Source organism: Capricornis sumatraensis, chromosome 13 (genome assembly GCF_032405125.1).
Source record: "Capricornis sumatraensis isolate serow.1 chromosome 13, serow.2, whole genome shotgun sequence".
Taxonomy (NCBI): Eukaryota; Metazoa; Chordata; class Mammalia; order Artiodactyla; family Bovidae; genus Capricornis; species Capricornis sumatraensis.
In genome coordinates, this window is record NC_091081.1 from 26,088,529 (window position 1) to 26,104,288 (window position 15,760).

General features: G+C 38.7%; 1 protein-coding gene across 3 annotated transcripts; it reads right to left on the minus strand.

Moving 5' to 3' along the window:
• Window positions 1-5,657: 5,657 nt before the first annotated feature.
• On the minus strand, window positions 5,658-15,735 carry FAM229B (family with sequence similarity 229 member B). 3 transcript variants are annotated; one of them, XM_068985542.1, is made up of 4 exons: window positions 15,620-15,735; window positions 10,175-10,277; window positions 8,130-8,268; window positions 5,658-5,811 (listed from the first exon to the last, which is right to left on the minus strand). In XM_068985542.1, exons 3-4 carry the CDS (start codon window positions 8,252-8,254, stop codon window positions 5,694-5,696), a joined length of 243 nt encoding a protein of 80 aa, XP_068841643.1. In that variant the 5' UTR covers window positions 8,255-8,268; window positions 10,175-10,277; window positions 15,620-15,735; the 3' UTR covers window positions 5,658-5,693. The 3 variants fall into 3 exon arrangements, with proteins under 3 accessions (XP_068841643.1, XP_068841641.1, XP_068841642.1); XM_068985540.1 differs by having other exon boundaries at window positions 10,118-10,277; XM_068985541.1 differs by having other exon boundaries at window positions 10,118-10,274; window positions 15,620-15,715.
• Window positions 15,736-15,760: the final 25 nt, after the last annotated feature.

The following is a 15,760-nucleotide window of genomic DNA, read 5'->3' on the forward strand; positions in this document are numbered from 1 at the left end:
TAACTTCCTGCTGGTGAAATTCCTGTTCCTGTTTCTAATAAAATAGAAGGGATTCTAAATAAACACTGGCACATATTTTTATTTTTTTTTTATTTTTTATTTATTTATTTTTTTATATTCTTTTTTTTTTTTTAATTTTAAAATCTTTAATTCTTACATGTGTTCCCAAACATGAAACCCCCTCCCACCTCCCTCCCCATAACATCTCTGTGGGTCATCCCCATGCACCAGCCCCAAGCATGCTGTATCCTGCGTCAGACATAGACTGGCGATTCAATTCTTACATGATAGTATACATGATAGAATGCCATTCTCCCAAATCATCCCACCCTCTCCCTCTCTCTCTGAGTCCAAAAGTCCGTTATACACAGCTGTGTCTTTTTTCCTGTCTTGCATACAGGGTCGTCATTGCCATCTTTCTAAATTCCATATATATGTGTTAGTATACTGTATTGGTGTTTTTCTTTGCACATATTTTTAAAGTGTGGCTAGATCCTCAGATTCCTCTTTCATTTAGGGATGATAACATTCAACTTAAACCAAACTGTCTTTAGGATACTTCCTTTATCCTGAAAAGATTTACTGATTTACATAAAACCTAAAATTAGATGATCAGATTTGCTTTTACCACTTTGGTCTATCAGGATAGCAAGAATATTTTAGGCTTATCAAGGTTTAATAAATTTCTAACAAATTATCAGAATGGTAATTTGTTTCCAAATAAGGAAAAAAAAAAAAAAGAATGCCTCAATCGAATAAATGCTTACTTTTTTTCCCCTTACTTCCTTAAAAGAAAAATAAATTGTGTGAGGAGAGGTTCTTGTAGGATATTGTTACAGTGCATTTTGTAGGAATCATGAAGGACATTATATAGCAAAGAGTAAGACAAAATCATGCATCCACTTTAAAGTATAAAAGTCCTTTTATTAAAAGTTTTTTCCCTACATACCTGTAACACAAACAGTCTTATTTATAAAATGTTATAATCATATTAAGGTAAATATAGTAATAAAATCTAGAAAAGGAAAAATTGGCTTTACTAGCTGATAGGATATTAAAATATAGAAACTGAAATAAAAGAATTATACATGAAAAGAAAATCAGCGTTGAAGACAAAATGAGGACTGAAGGTATGTAAGAGGAGTAACTGGGGGTATGGGGAGGAAGTATAAAATGTTTGACGAATTACTAAGGGAATAAAATAATCTCTTACATATACATATGTAATTATTTACATCCCCTACTATGCTCATGTCTCTGATACATTAATAATAATGATAATGATCAGTGAAAATAGCTAATATCTACTCATAGAGGACTTACTAAGTGCCAGCCTCACAATAAGGTAAATTGAAGTAGGTTTCACTTGATCATCACACAGCCTACGAAGCAGCATTTGCAGATGAGAACCTGAGATTCAGAACTGTTAAATAACGTGCCAGCTGTCATCCAGCTAGACTGAGGAGCCAGATTGGTAACAGGACCGCTGCCTACCTCCAGAGCCAGCATGAGTGTCCCCTTCCTTCTTGCCTCCAGGGGACTGTCTGCCATCGGGCCAGCCCTTAGCTGGTCTCCAAAGCTGGAGTCACAAACTCAACCACTTACCAAGCCAGAAAGATACACGAGTGAAGCTGGTTGGGTCTGACAGAAAATCAAAAGGGCACTTGCCATGGCTCATCTAGAAGGGCAGCAGGTACTCAGCCAATTATTACCATAAAAGAACACAAGTCTTAAAGGGCCAGTTTCCAAAAGAAGACGGAAATGTGAAATTTGAGGGGCTTGAAATGGCCTGATTTTTCAGTTAGTAACTAATTACAAACAACAGCAATTAAAATGACAAAAACACTGGGCAGACCAAACAAAACCTTCTGAGAGCTAAGGGGCTCTGGGCTAATGTGGTTTCTGGGCTAAAGACTCTGAATCCAGTCGGGCCTTAACTAGTGTAGGTTGAACCAATGCTTCAAACACACTAAGCCCTCACGGTATTTCCTACACTACATCCAAGCAGGAGGCAGTAGCCCTGAAACACCCTACCATTTTCTTTTCCCAAAATTTTCCTGAGACATCCTAGAGGGCCCTTCTGTCCCTTCATTCTCAGCAGTGGTCCAAAGTCAACTCCACCAGCCAAGCTGCAGACTGGCTGGACCTCCAGTAGTTCTAGCTGGTGTGTACACAGACTCACATGTATGCAGACTAAATCACAAAAATCCTTCTATTTAATATCTTCTCTACAATTACAAGGCCACTGCTTTGCAGTTGGTATTTCACACTTATACTCGGCAAAGAACCTACTGGCCCCTATCTGCTGACCCGGTTAACAACCAGATGATGACATTCAGAAACTTTTGAGTTTACCATTTATAAAAGCTTGATTCAGTTCTTAGGTGGGACCTCATCTCTCAACTTCCGTCTAGGGAGAAGTTGTCCTTTCTTTTAATCATAGTATATTGAAACTTCATATAGAGAAACATGGATAGATGTTCGGAGTAATTTTGACTGGTTGTCATTCATGACCCCTGCCTGTTCAAAGCACCTTCAAAATGAGGCCTCCCATAGCCCCAGTTTGAAGGAGCAGCCTATTCGGGCCTGTACCCTACCGTCCTTATCTCATGGCCACAGCTGATTGGCAGAGGGCACCCTCCAACAGCTTTACAGTGAAGCAACATCCCATTATCCAGTGGTGTGAAAAGATGAGTTCCAACAACTGAACATTTTCTCATGAAACCGTGACATGCAAAACACAAAGTATCAAGCACATAGCAATAAAAGCTGAAGCACAAATGATCTCATCTAGAAGTATGGTTTTAAGTGTTTACCATACACATTTAAAGACACAACACTTCTCATTCTATAAACATACAACAATATATATCCACCTCCAGTCCACAGGGTCGCAAAGAGCCAGACATGACTGAAGCAACTTAGCCCACACACACACCTTTTGTCCATTAAGAACCACCTCAGTTCTGGGCTCACAGTTTGTAAAGGGATATCTCAGAAGACACTGGGCTATTTCTGTTCCCTGGGCCCTACTGTATGTAAATGGCAGTACAGGGTGTTAGGTAGGGTCTTTGCTTACCTTAATCGGTGAATACAGACTTCAACTAAGACCATAGAACAGTGAATGCATAGTTCAGGTTTACCACACTGAGGCGTGAAGCCAATCCCTTCTCTTTAGGACTGGCTCAGAGAGGTCATTTCAGTATAAGCAGTAAAACCACAATGCCCCCAACATACCACACACACACACACACACACACACACACACACACACACACACACACACACACACAGGACTGGCTCAGAGAGGTCATTTCAGTATAAGCAGTAAAACCACAATGCCCCCAACATACCATCACACACACACACACACACACACACACACACACACACACACAGTCTGTGTAAAGAAAGGCAACAGTAGAGGTGCTGTCCTGCATGTCCAGTTTCATGAATTTTGTCTATTATCCACTGATGTGTCGTAAAAACCTAGAACAGTACCTGACATGTAGGTATGTGCTCAATATATATTCTTTGAACAAATTTCAGGAAAGCAAAGTTTCCATAAAAGTTACCCCCTCATCTTGCCTCCCAAGGCAATCACTTATAAAGTACTTGGCAATCTTCAAAAAGGAAAAAGTGATACTGACTCCGTCACTTGGGTTCTCCTGAGCCCTAGGGATCTCTGATTTGCCTGAATTTATGCAGACAATCCCCGGAGGAGGGCATGGCAACCCACTCCAGTATTCCTGACTGGAGAATCCTGTGGACAAAGGAGCCTGACGGGCTACAAAGGGTTACAAAGAGTCACACATGACTGAAGCAACTTAGCATAGAGAGAGTACCAAGGAAAAAATGGCATATCATATCAGAGAGACAAGCGTTCCCTCAAGTCTTTAGTAACTTTTCAAGTCTTGAAAAGTAGACGAAAATGTTGGCTACCATGGATAAGGTCATTCAATTTATAAACTTCATAGCACCAGAGGACACCATTCCCAGAGGATACTACCGGGGGCAGGATGGTGTGGGTAGAGTTGTAGATGAGTTTTATAGGTGAAAGCCTGATAATCTGCCAAATCATGGGGTGGGCAGGTTACTTCCCCTCCTTGGATGCAGTTTAGTTACTTAGAATCAGTTTAAGCTTTGCTACAGCAGATTCAGAGCAGCCGTCAGTCCACAGCTATCCTCCACTCCAGACCCACCCCCGCTGAGGCAGTATCTAACTGATATATCATTAAATGATCTTTCCACTATGGTTGAACACAAATTACTCCCAGCCTTGTATGAGCTCGGAGGAATTTTTCATGACTCCTTTCTCCGTTCTCATCACGCTTTCGCCAGCCTTAGGCAATTTCCTTTAAGGATTTTGTTCTCTTCCTTTAAGGCGTCTTCAATTTTTGTTTGGCAGATAATTAAGTTACTCATGAATCACCTTGATTCTCTCAAGTCTTATTTTTAAGCTTTGTTAATGTTCACGTATATTAGTTTTTAGTCTACTGCTAGTGCAGACCTCCTATTAAGATATATGATCTTTCTGAGGCCTCTATTCAATGCCACACATGTCCACGAAGTCTTTCCAATCTGGCTGGTTGGAATTCAGACACCTTTCACCACTATGTGAGCTCTCAGAATTTCTCCATTTATAAATCCCTGATGAAAAGTTTTTCTTTTCACCTCATGTAGCACACATGCATCTATGTCCATGTAACTACAGATAATAAGCCTTTCATTTAAAAAGGCTTATGTACAAGCCTTATGTAATGTAGGAAGTAGACAAGAAGCTGGGGAAACTATCTGACACTAAAGTCAGTCTTCTGGAAAAAAGAAAATTTTATAGAATGAAGGGTGGCAACCATCAAGAGGAAACGCAAGCAAGCTGAGTTTCTTGGAACCATTACAAGAAGAAAAAGAAAACTGAAAAAGCTGGCCTAGACCTCAAAACTGAACCTTAAGTCTAATCAAATAAAAAGATCCATCTGAAGTTTCTCAATACTAACTATAGACAATTTCAAGATGACTGGCTGGGACTTGAGGTAGAGTGTGATGAGGAGACATCATTATTCCTTGGGGTCAGAATCATAGCCTTGACCTCATTATAATAAAGTTAACCAATAACCTGAGCTCCCTTATGATAGCAGTATACATGCTTTGCAGATTAACCATGGACTAAGAATCTCCTTTGGTCTTGGGTATTATTCCAAAATGCATAACTCACAGGGTTCCATTATACTCACCCAGTATAATCATTCCTGGGCAGAACATTATCAAAAGACAGAAACTGGCTTGGGGTACTCAAGTGAAAGGGTTCAGCTAAGTAGCAATTCAAATATAAGCAAAGGAAACCAGCCCAAAACACATTAAGCATTGAGGATGAGCCCTTCCTATCTGATAATCAAGGTGACTTAAGCTTCACCATGAATTATTGATATTAATGATCCACTGTGAGCAAGATGATCTCGAAGGTGCTTTCTAACTGTGAAATATTAGTCTGTCTTATCTATCAAACATAACTGATGACTTCTCACTGCACACGTTTTACAGACTACATTTCTGTCTTTCCCAACTAAAAGGAAATATTTCAACTATTGTCATCATCCAAAGGTGCCACCACTTTTATTTGTTTACCAGATCATAAGATGATACTGGCCCATTACCCTTGACCTAGTCAGACCTCTACAAAAGACTTAATGGTGCTATTTGGGATGCATTTCCTTGCTGCTTTGTGCAGGTGGCTTTCGCATTGTTGCATAGACAGTGATGGGAACATCGGTTATTGTCAGGCAATGACTTCCAGGGCATCTTCGGAGTTGCCTAAATAAAACAACAAATGACATGTAGTGAGATATAAAAAAGGAAATTTTTTTTCAGAGCACCAAAGTTTGAATGCAATTCAGCTAAGTCATTTTGAAATCTCTCAAGGTCAGAAAATAATTATAACAGTGGCACTAATGGAGCAGACATTTTAGACTTACATTGCAAAGAAATTGTTGCTAAATAGTTAGCAACATACATTTAATCAAAGGAAATTTATAAATATAAAGATAACCTTCCATATGTTCATTCTGAAAGGTATGTAGTGATTACTGTAGGGAACAAGGTATAAAGAAGGTTGAGAAGTGCTTGCAAACGAGACTCTCAACCAGGGCTGAACATTCTTGCAAACGAGATGTTCTGCCCAGTGTAGGGAACTAGGTTTAAGGAAGGTTGAGAAGTGCTTGCAAATGAGACTCTCAACCAGGGCTGAACATTCTTGCAAATGAGATGTTCTGCCCAGTGTAGGAAACTAGGTTTAAGGAAGGTTGAGAAGTGCTTGCAAACGAGACTCTCAACCAGGGCTGAACATTCTTGCAAACGAGATGTTCAGCTAAGAATCCTGTTTGTTCCCGTGGGAAAAGAACATTTCTTGCACACAAGGATGTTTCTCTGATTCCTCAAAAGGAACAGACCCTGGGACAAAACGGATTCTAAGTTGATAAGGAAGTTCCCCAAAACAAAGTCTTAGCTGCAGTAAGTAAGTCAAGGTAAAGGTTATTTTGCCCTGCGCCTGCGCACTGTATAGTCTCGGAATCATAGTGCTTGGCAGCTTGCCCTGTAGGTTGTTGTGCAAGGGATATAAAATAAAGCAGCTGTAAGAAGCAAGTGTTAAAAATATAAAGATTTAAACCACTCTGCAGTGTTGGTGTTTCATTCCGTCGCCGGCAATTACTTAATAGCCAAGAAAACTGGAAGGGGAAGTGCATAGTTGTAAACCTAAGTGATAATACGATGGCAATTCATATGTATATGCATCTTAAAATCACTCCAGTTGAGTGATTTAAAAACTAGACTATTTGCGGGAAAATATAAAACTGAACATATGACTCCATGTACTATTCAAATGTCGATAGGATCCCAAGTTTAAAAGAGCCTTAAATGACATCTAGTCCAAAAATACACCGAGTGCTTGAATTTCCTTTCCAACATCCCCACCAAACAATAACCCAACCTTAAACATTTCTAAAGACTGCTGCTGCTGCTGCTGCTGCTGCTGCTGCTGCTGCTGCTGCTGCTAAGTCGCTTCAGCTGTGTCCGACTCTGTGCGACCCCAGAGATGGCAGCCCACCAGGCTCCACCGTCCCTGGGATTCTCCAGGCAAGAATACTGAATTGGGTTGCCATTCCCTTCTCCAATGCATGAAAGTAAAAAGTGAAAGTGAAGTCGCTCAGTCGTGTCTGACCCTCAGCGACCCCATGGACTGCAGCCTTCCAGGCTCCTCCATCCATGGGATTTTCCAGGCAAGAGTACTGGAGTGGGGTGCCATTGCCTTCTCCGTTTCTAAAGACTAGTGATAACTATTTCTGTTTTATACCTGAACAACTCTGATGTTTAAAGTTACCTCCCTTACTAAGTTTAAATTCATGTTCTGAAAATCTCCAAGCCATGAGAAATCAATATACTATTTGCTATGGTAAACAGCAGAAAAAATCCTATTATAGTTTTCTTCAATTTTGCAAAAATGATTTTGTTTCATAGAATTTTTACTTCTGTATCACTGACCTTCTGCCAAATGTCAAGTAAAAGCCAAAGTGACACTAAATCTGAGGTCTGAGTTTTTTCACATTTTATAGCCTTAAGCCTAGAACAGTGCCCTGCACACAAAAAACACTGAGGTTTGCTTATTTGATGGGATGTTATATAATCTTGAAACTATAAATAACAAAATCAAGATAAATATTTACCCCCAAAAAATGGTCTACCATTCAGACTTACAGAGGTATAATACACAGACTATGCTAAGAAAACCTAGGCTCTGTTAAGATTAATTTCAGGGGACTTCCCTGGCAGTCCAGTGGTTAACACTTCACCTTCCAAGGCAGGGGGTGTGGGTTCAATCCCTGGTCAGGGACCTAAGATCCCACATGCCCTGCAGTCAAAAGTGGAAGCATAAAACAGAAGCAACACTGTAATAAATTCAATAAAGACTTTTTAAAAAATGGTCAACACCAAAAAAAAAAGGCTTTATAAAAAATACCAATTTAATAACAGCAATATTCTGGGGCTTCTTTCTTACTAATTCAATGTTAACTAAAGCTCATATTGATGATAGCCATATATGTCTCCTCAGTTATTAGGGTAAGAAGACTTTTTACCTGGTTGGTGACATCTCTTTCCCATTACAGGCAGCACTGGAGCTCAGTCCAGGCTCCAGCCCAATTGAAGAATCTCCCCCTTCCACCGGAAACCTCCTTGGCTGAGTCCCAAACCGAAAAGGCATAATTCACTGAAAACCTAGGTTAAAAAGTTAAAATAAGGGAGATGAGAAGTGAGCTGTTTTCAAAAAGCTCTTCAGAATTCTTAACATTAATTCTGCTACAGGCACATAGAAACATTCTGAAAAATGACATTTTTAAAGATCTATAAAAGTGCATATACACTCTATTTATACAACTCTCTCTTACATACAATTTTAAGTCTTGAGCAAATATAAAATGGCCACTAGATGATAAAATTAAATTGTGCCCTATGGTTAACATAACTGAAGTCCATTTCTGTTACATGAAAAATAACTATCTGACTTTGACTGGTTATGGCAACAACAGGCTTGATCTCTCTGCCTCTCTGCCTATCTAAGCGCTTCTTTTCCTTTGATACACAGCCGTTTCACATCTACATGATATCCACAGCTATTCCTTCTGTCCCTCGTGACCATTTGGTAACCCCTGCTCCTCCACATTTACAGTACATTAGTAAAGAAAGTGCCATAGGAGACTTGGATTGACCTGGATTCAAATCCTGGTTCTGCCACTTCCCAACTATGTAATATTAGTAAAGATACTTAACCAAGTATGTTTTCAAACATAAACTGAGCTTAGTCATGGTATCCACCTCCAGGGTAATAATGAGGATTAAATGAAGCAATACATGTAAAATGCAGTGCCTAAGACATAGTACATGCTCAACAGATGTTAACTATTATTACTCAGCAGTTGCTGAGCATCATTAAATATAAATACATATACAATGCAATGTATATATGAGATATGTATGATACACACACAGCTACACAAAATAAGCTCCTGACTGTCCACTGTTGCCTCTGCTTGGAATTCTTCCCCACCTCACTGCTCCCACTCTTTACTTGTTAGGGCCAAATCATTCATTAAGTCTGAATTTAAATTTCCCTTTCTCAGAGGTGCCCTTTATAACCCTCCACTATATGTTTTCTTAGCTTTCTATTACTACTTCGTAACAGTTATCATTACTCTGATTCAGGATTTCTCAACTGCAACACTACTGACATTTAAGATCACATAATTTTTTGTTGAGGAAGGAGGCTGTCCCGCACCTTGTGGGAAGTTCTATAGCATCCAAGGCCTCCACTTACTTACACACCAATAGCACCCTATCCTCAAAGTTGTGACAGTCAAAAATGTCTTCAGACATTGCCAAATGTCTCTTGGTAGAAAAAGGGAGAAAAATCTCCACCTGTTAAGAACCAGTGCTCTAAAATTCTGTAAATGTTTTTTCTTAATCGTTGTCCCCCGCCACCCGCCCCGGCCCCACTCTCATTCTATATCTTTGTCACCATGGATTCAATCCTTAATACCTAGAACAGTGCCTGGGAAAGTGAAAGTGAAAATGTTAGTCACTCAGTCGTCTCCGACACACTGCGACCCCATGGACTGTAGCCTCCCAGGCTCCCCTGTTTATGGAATTTTCCAGGCAATAGTACTAGAGTGGGTTGCTATTCCCTTCTCCAGAGGATCTTCCCAACTGAGGGATCGAACCAGCATCTCCTGTATTACAGGCAGACCCTTTACTGTCTGAGCATAGTAGCTCTATCTTGTATAAATTCACGTCTTCAGCAAAGGACAGGAAAAGTGAAAAATATCTCATAACTGTTTCTTATGCCTAGTGCAGTATTCTATGCCTAATAAGTATTTATGATGGTAATAATAAAACTAAATTATTAAAGCTTTGGAATTTGAATATTAGTTTTTATAGACTGTATCAATTATCGAGGAAAAAAAATGTCACATTCAATGACAAGTTAGTAAAACCACAGTAAAAATCTATGGCTTAGTTTAACTATTGTATGTAAGTATTAAGTTTCAGCTAATTTGATACATAGACTTACCAAAATAGGCCCAGTCTGATTCCTGTAGAGGTGAATAAATCAATTGCTTCTACTGACCTTCCAGGGAAGGCTGGAACTGCCAAAGGAATGATGGTCAAATGTTCCAGTGACACCCAGAAATTGTGACATCAGAAGATTCTTTCACATAGTTTCCTACCTGCTAACAAATAAAATATCACAATTCACAGCTCCACCACAAGCTAAAACGTAGCTAAAAATTGTCTCTAACGTATATATGAGGGTTTTATTCTTGCTGTCATGGTCTTGTTTTCTAGTAACATTAAATATTTTAATCTATGAATGCTGCATCTCCATTCTAAATAAGCCATCTAATCAACCTGCGCAAAATCACATGAGATTCTTCTCACTTCATATGCTATTTTTCTCATTATCTTTGTCTGCCAGGCTTTCCCTTAATTAATAACCCTGATCAATTTAATCTACCTATTCCTCATCCCACTGAAAAGGCCTCACACTGCACTTTTACAAATCTCTCTCTAGTGCTTCCTGTGCAGGACTTTCTACAACCTCTCTTTAAGGCCTGGACTACCTCTTATTTCTTGTTTCCTCAAAAGAGCCTTGAAATTCCTAAGTGACAGGAATAACGACAATTGAGAAAGGGAGAACACATCTCAGAGGATCCCCTCTCTTCTGCTCCCTGAACTCTGAGACTCTCCTCTGTTCGTACCATCCTTGCCAAATGAATGATGACCAAAGAGCCCAGTGACACCCAGAAATTATGACATCAGAGATTCTATCATATAGTTTCCTACCTGCTAGAGAATAAAATGTCTCAATTTGTCATTCCAGCAACAAGCTGAAACTTATCTTCTGGACCAACCTCTCTCTCCCAATCTCTGTATCAATAACAGCTTACCGTACTGAGTATGATACTTAAGTTTAACGCTTAAGCCAGAAAATTACTTTTCAGCTAATCAATTTTTTCAGTTTTGTTAGTGATGACTGAACTATTAAATGCTAGTGAGCATTTTTCACATTTAATGAAAGTCTTCTTTACTACCTACATTTTATGCTAAGTTCCCACTGTTCTGTTTTCATAAGCTTTATACAGTAGGAAAATAGCATTTTCCATAATTAAGATGATGCTAGACAAAACCTTAATTCTACCTTCTCTTTCTTACTAGGGTGCTATTCGTGAAGAGTTTATCACAATTTTAGTCAGAGAAACCATTTAACTGTCATGGTCAGATAAACTGAAATAATTGCTAGCCATTATTAGCTGATATATCGCTGGGACCAAACATTGGGTCCTTAGGATGGCAAAATGTTCTTTAACAGTTTGAATTCTTTATGGAGGTGGCAGTGTGGAACTCATGGCTTTTGGCATTAGAATTAGGTTTAAATTTGAACACCATGTTAGCTCTGAGACTAAGCAAATCACTAAGCTTGTAAAATGGTACTAATTCCTACATCACGGAGTTGTTTTGAGGAATAAAAAGCTAATGCCTGGGATACAAAAATTCAATCAGCACAAGTTCTCTTATCTTTTTGCATAATTCTTAAAATCAGAGTGCTGAGGCACTGATTTCACTTTTCAATCACTGACATATTGACACTACCTTTAAACTGCAAAATAAGGTATTGGCAAGTGAAATGTTCTTGAAAGTGAAGTTGCTCAGTCTTATCCAACTCTTTGCAACCCCATGGACTGTAGCCTATCAGGCTCCTCCGTCCATGGAATTTTCCAGGCAAGAGTGCTGGAGTGGATTGCCATTTCCTTCTCCAGGGGATCTTCCCGACCCAGGAATCAAACCCAGGTCTCCTGCATTGCAGGCAGACGCTTTACCGTCTGAGCCACCAGGGAAGTGGAATGTTCTTAAATTCCCCCAATTTATCATTTTAAATTAGTTTATTTGGCACAAGCTGTGCCAAGTTTCTTCTTTAATATGGATGACACAACAAAACAAACCAAAAAGTAGTCTTAATGATGAAACTATCCAGTATGAGTATATACATCAGAGTATATTCACAGAGAAATGGATGAATAAGCAAACTATCGACAGCGAAAAAAATGGTGAAACCTCTAAATACTCTCTCTCAATTCTCATAAGCCCAAGAATAAGTGATCTTTCACTCTTCAGGATATTGGTTCATGAGATACAGAAAAAGAGTAATCTTTGAACTGGACACATCCTAAGAAAACAGATCCATTATTAGAATTACCTCATTCATACAAAAAAATATGTATTTGCTGATAATCCACCATAAGCCAGGCATGTGTTAAGTACTAAAGATAAAATAGTGAGCAAATCAAATAGTGTCTGTCCTAGCGGAGTTTCCAGGTTAGGGGAGAGCACGCTAGACTAGGACAAAATCTAGAGGATGAGCAGGCACTAACTAGGTGGAAATGAGTGGGAAGCAAAGACACTGAAACATTTGGGAAGGGGGCTAACAGAGGAAACAGCATGTACAGAGGCCATGTACCAACAGAAAGGAGGACAGAAAACCTAAAAAACAGAAAAAAGAAACCAGGTCAGAAAGAGTAAGTAGTGGCTAAATCAAGCAGGAACATGAACCCAGTTAAAGAGTTTAGACTTTATCTTATGAGCAAGGGAGTCCACAAAAGAATCTGAATCTCCTGGAAAATATATTTAGGTTTCAGTGATTTTTCTCTATTAAATTTTCTGCTTTCTATTTATTTGATTTCAACTCAATCTTTGGCACTTCCTTTTTACTGTTCACTTTGGGTTTGTTTTTGTTTGTCTAGTTTCTTAAAATGGAAGCATAGATCATTGATTTGATACCTATTTTATTAACATAAGCATTTAATTCTATAAATCTCAATCAAAGCACTGCTTTAGCTTCATTACACAAATTTTGAAATTTTGTATGTTCAGTTCCTTCAGTTAAACTTTTTCTTTCTGGTTTCTTCTTTCACCTACGGGTTATTTGTTAGTGTTAGTCACTTAGTCTTGTCCGACTCCTTGTGACCCCATGAGGCATAGTCCACAGCCTTCTCTGTCTATAGAATTCTCCAGGCAAGAATACTGGAGAGGGCTGCCATTTCCTTCTCCAGGGGAACTTCCCTGAGATCTTCTCAACCCAGGGATCAAACTTGGGTCTCCCACATTGCAGGCAGATTCTTTACCATCTGAAGTACCAGAAAAGCCCTTTAGAACAGTGATATTTTGTTTTCAAATATCTGGGGATATTCTAGTTATTAATATCTGTTACTGATTTCTTGATTCCATTGTTATCAGAGAACATTCTTTATAGTATTTTAATTCCTTTAAATTTACTGAGACCTGTTTATGGCCAGAATATGGACTATCTGGCAAATGTTCCACATACACTTAAAAAGAATGTGTATCCTGCTGCTGTTGGGTGACATGTTCTATACATGTAATTAGATGATTGACAGTTTTTCAAGTCTTCTACGTTTTCTGTATACTAGTTTGTCAATTATTGAAATAAGGATATTGAAATATCCAACTATAATTATAAATATGTTTCTCTATTCTGCCAGTTTTTGCTTCACATATTTTCAAACTCTTATTAGGTGCATAAATTTTTAGTAGTATTATGTACTCTGGATAAATTTTTATTATTGTCTTTCTTTATCCCTAGTAATATTCTCTGCTCTGAAATCTACTCTAAAATTTACATAGCTACTTTCTACTCACTAGTATTCGTGTAATGTATCTTTTCCTACAGTTTTAGTTTTAATATCCCTTGCTCTAAAATCTACTCTAAAATTTACATAGCTTCTTTCTACTCATTCATATAATTTATCTTTTCCTATAGTTTTCGTTTAACCTTTATATCCAATGTAGCTGTCTTATAACCAGTATACAGTTAAGTCTTGCTTTTAAAAATCCACCTTGATGATCTCTGACTTTTAAATTAGAGTGTTTTGATTATTTATATGTAAATTATCTTGGAGTAGGAAATGGCAACCCACTCCAGTATCCTTGCCTAGAAGGTTACTTGGGGGAAGGAGCCTGATGGGCTACAGTCCATGGGGCTGTACGCATGTATATGTAATGTGATAGATATGACTGAACATAAATCTGCCTTCTTGCTATTTATATTCTATTTGTGCCATCTATTTTTTGTTCCCCCTTTGTTCTTATTCTGTACTTTTGAAACAAACAACTGAATATATTTTATGAATCTATTTTATCTCCTTTATTGGTGTATTGCTATACAAGCTTGAATGTTGTTTTGGACTACTTTAAGGTTAAGGTATACATCTTAACATTTCAGTATGCCTTCAATAACATTATACCACTTTTAATGCGAGAAAATTACAGGAGTATATTCTATTTCCCCTCTCATGTCCTGTACTACTTTGTTGTTATATATACTTCTACATATACCATAAATCCCACAACACATCATTTCTCCTTTAAGCAATCATCTCTTTAAGAAGTTTTTCAAGAGAAGTATTTTGTATCTACCCACATATGTATCATTTTCAGTGTTCTTTATCCCTTGGAGTAGGTCTACATTTCCATTCAAAGTCATTTTCCTTTTTTTTTCCCCTGCCTGCCACAGATACTGTGTTTTGGTGTCATGTTTGCAAGTGCTTGTGGTGTACTTCCAAACGTTGTTCATCAAGGATTTCTGGTTTTCTGTTTTCCAGAAATTGTAATCCCTGCCCTCCTTATGATTACTTGGAGCCCATGTGACTAGTTTTATCCTGATTTATACAGACTTAGGTCCTGCCATAATAAAAACATAAAATGTAAGTCACTAGCATAGCCGTCAAGCAGCAAGTATCAAGAAAATTATTCCTGGAAACTTTAAGGATAATGATAGTTATCTAAGTTGTTCAGTGGCAAACCTATTGGAAAAAATCTTTGGAAAACTGTGATAACCTAGAAAGCAGCTGGTTTGCTACTGAACTTGAATGCTAGGTGAAGAGGTTGAAAGACACAATGTCAATAATTAAGTGGAGGCCTTGGATGCTAATCCTAGCCAAACCCAGGAGAAGAAAGTTGAGATCAACTGAACAGCTCTCCAACCTTCTATTTACTTGTTTATATTCTCACCCACTGAATCCTATTACACTTATACTCAGCGCTACACAACATGGTCACAATGTTTTTGAGTATTTCGTGTGTATCTTCAATTAGACTGCAAGCTTCTTGGAGCTGGATCTATGTCTTAATTTCTTTTGAATCCTCCAGAAGGTCTAGAAGTTAATGTTGGGAGCATGCGACTTCACCATACACAGCTTAGGTCTCTGAAGCGCCATTTTAGTCAGAGGGTATAATCACCTAGTTTCGGCTGTACCCTGACACATCTGTCGGTCTGGGGTTTCTTTGTGCTCATCCACAGTCTATTTTCTATCAGAACAAAGGGCTTGTTGAATAGATAAAGTAACTCAGCGTCCCAAGTAATCGGAATAAACGGAATTTGACCCACTGACTCGAGCATTAAGACTGGCAACGAAGACTAAACCTCTGACAGATCAAGACAGCTTTAAAGACACGCGTTTTAAAATCCCACTCCAAAGCCTAGTTACCCGCCAGTTACCACGGCCTCCGGAGCTGCCGACGCTCAAAGATGTTGACAAGGCAGCGAGGATCAGCGGTCCGGAGGCCCAGTCGCTATGGTAACGGTGAAGCGCAAGTACACTTGCGCGGCCTTCTGACGGAAAATCTTTATCTGAACCTA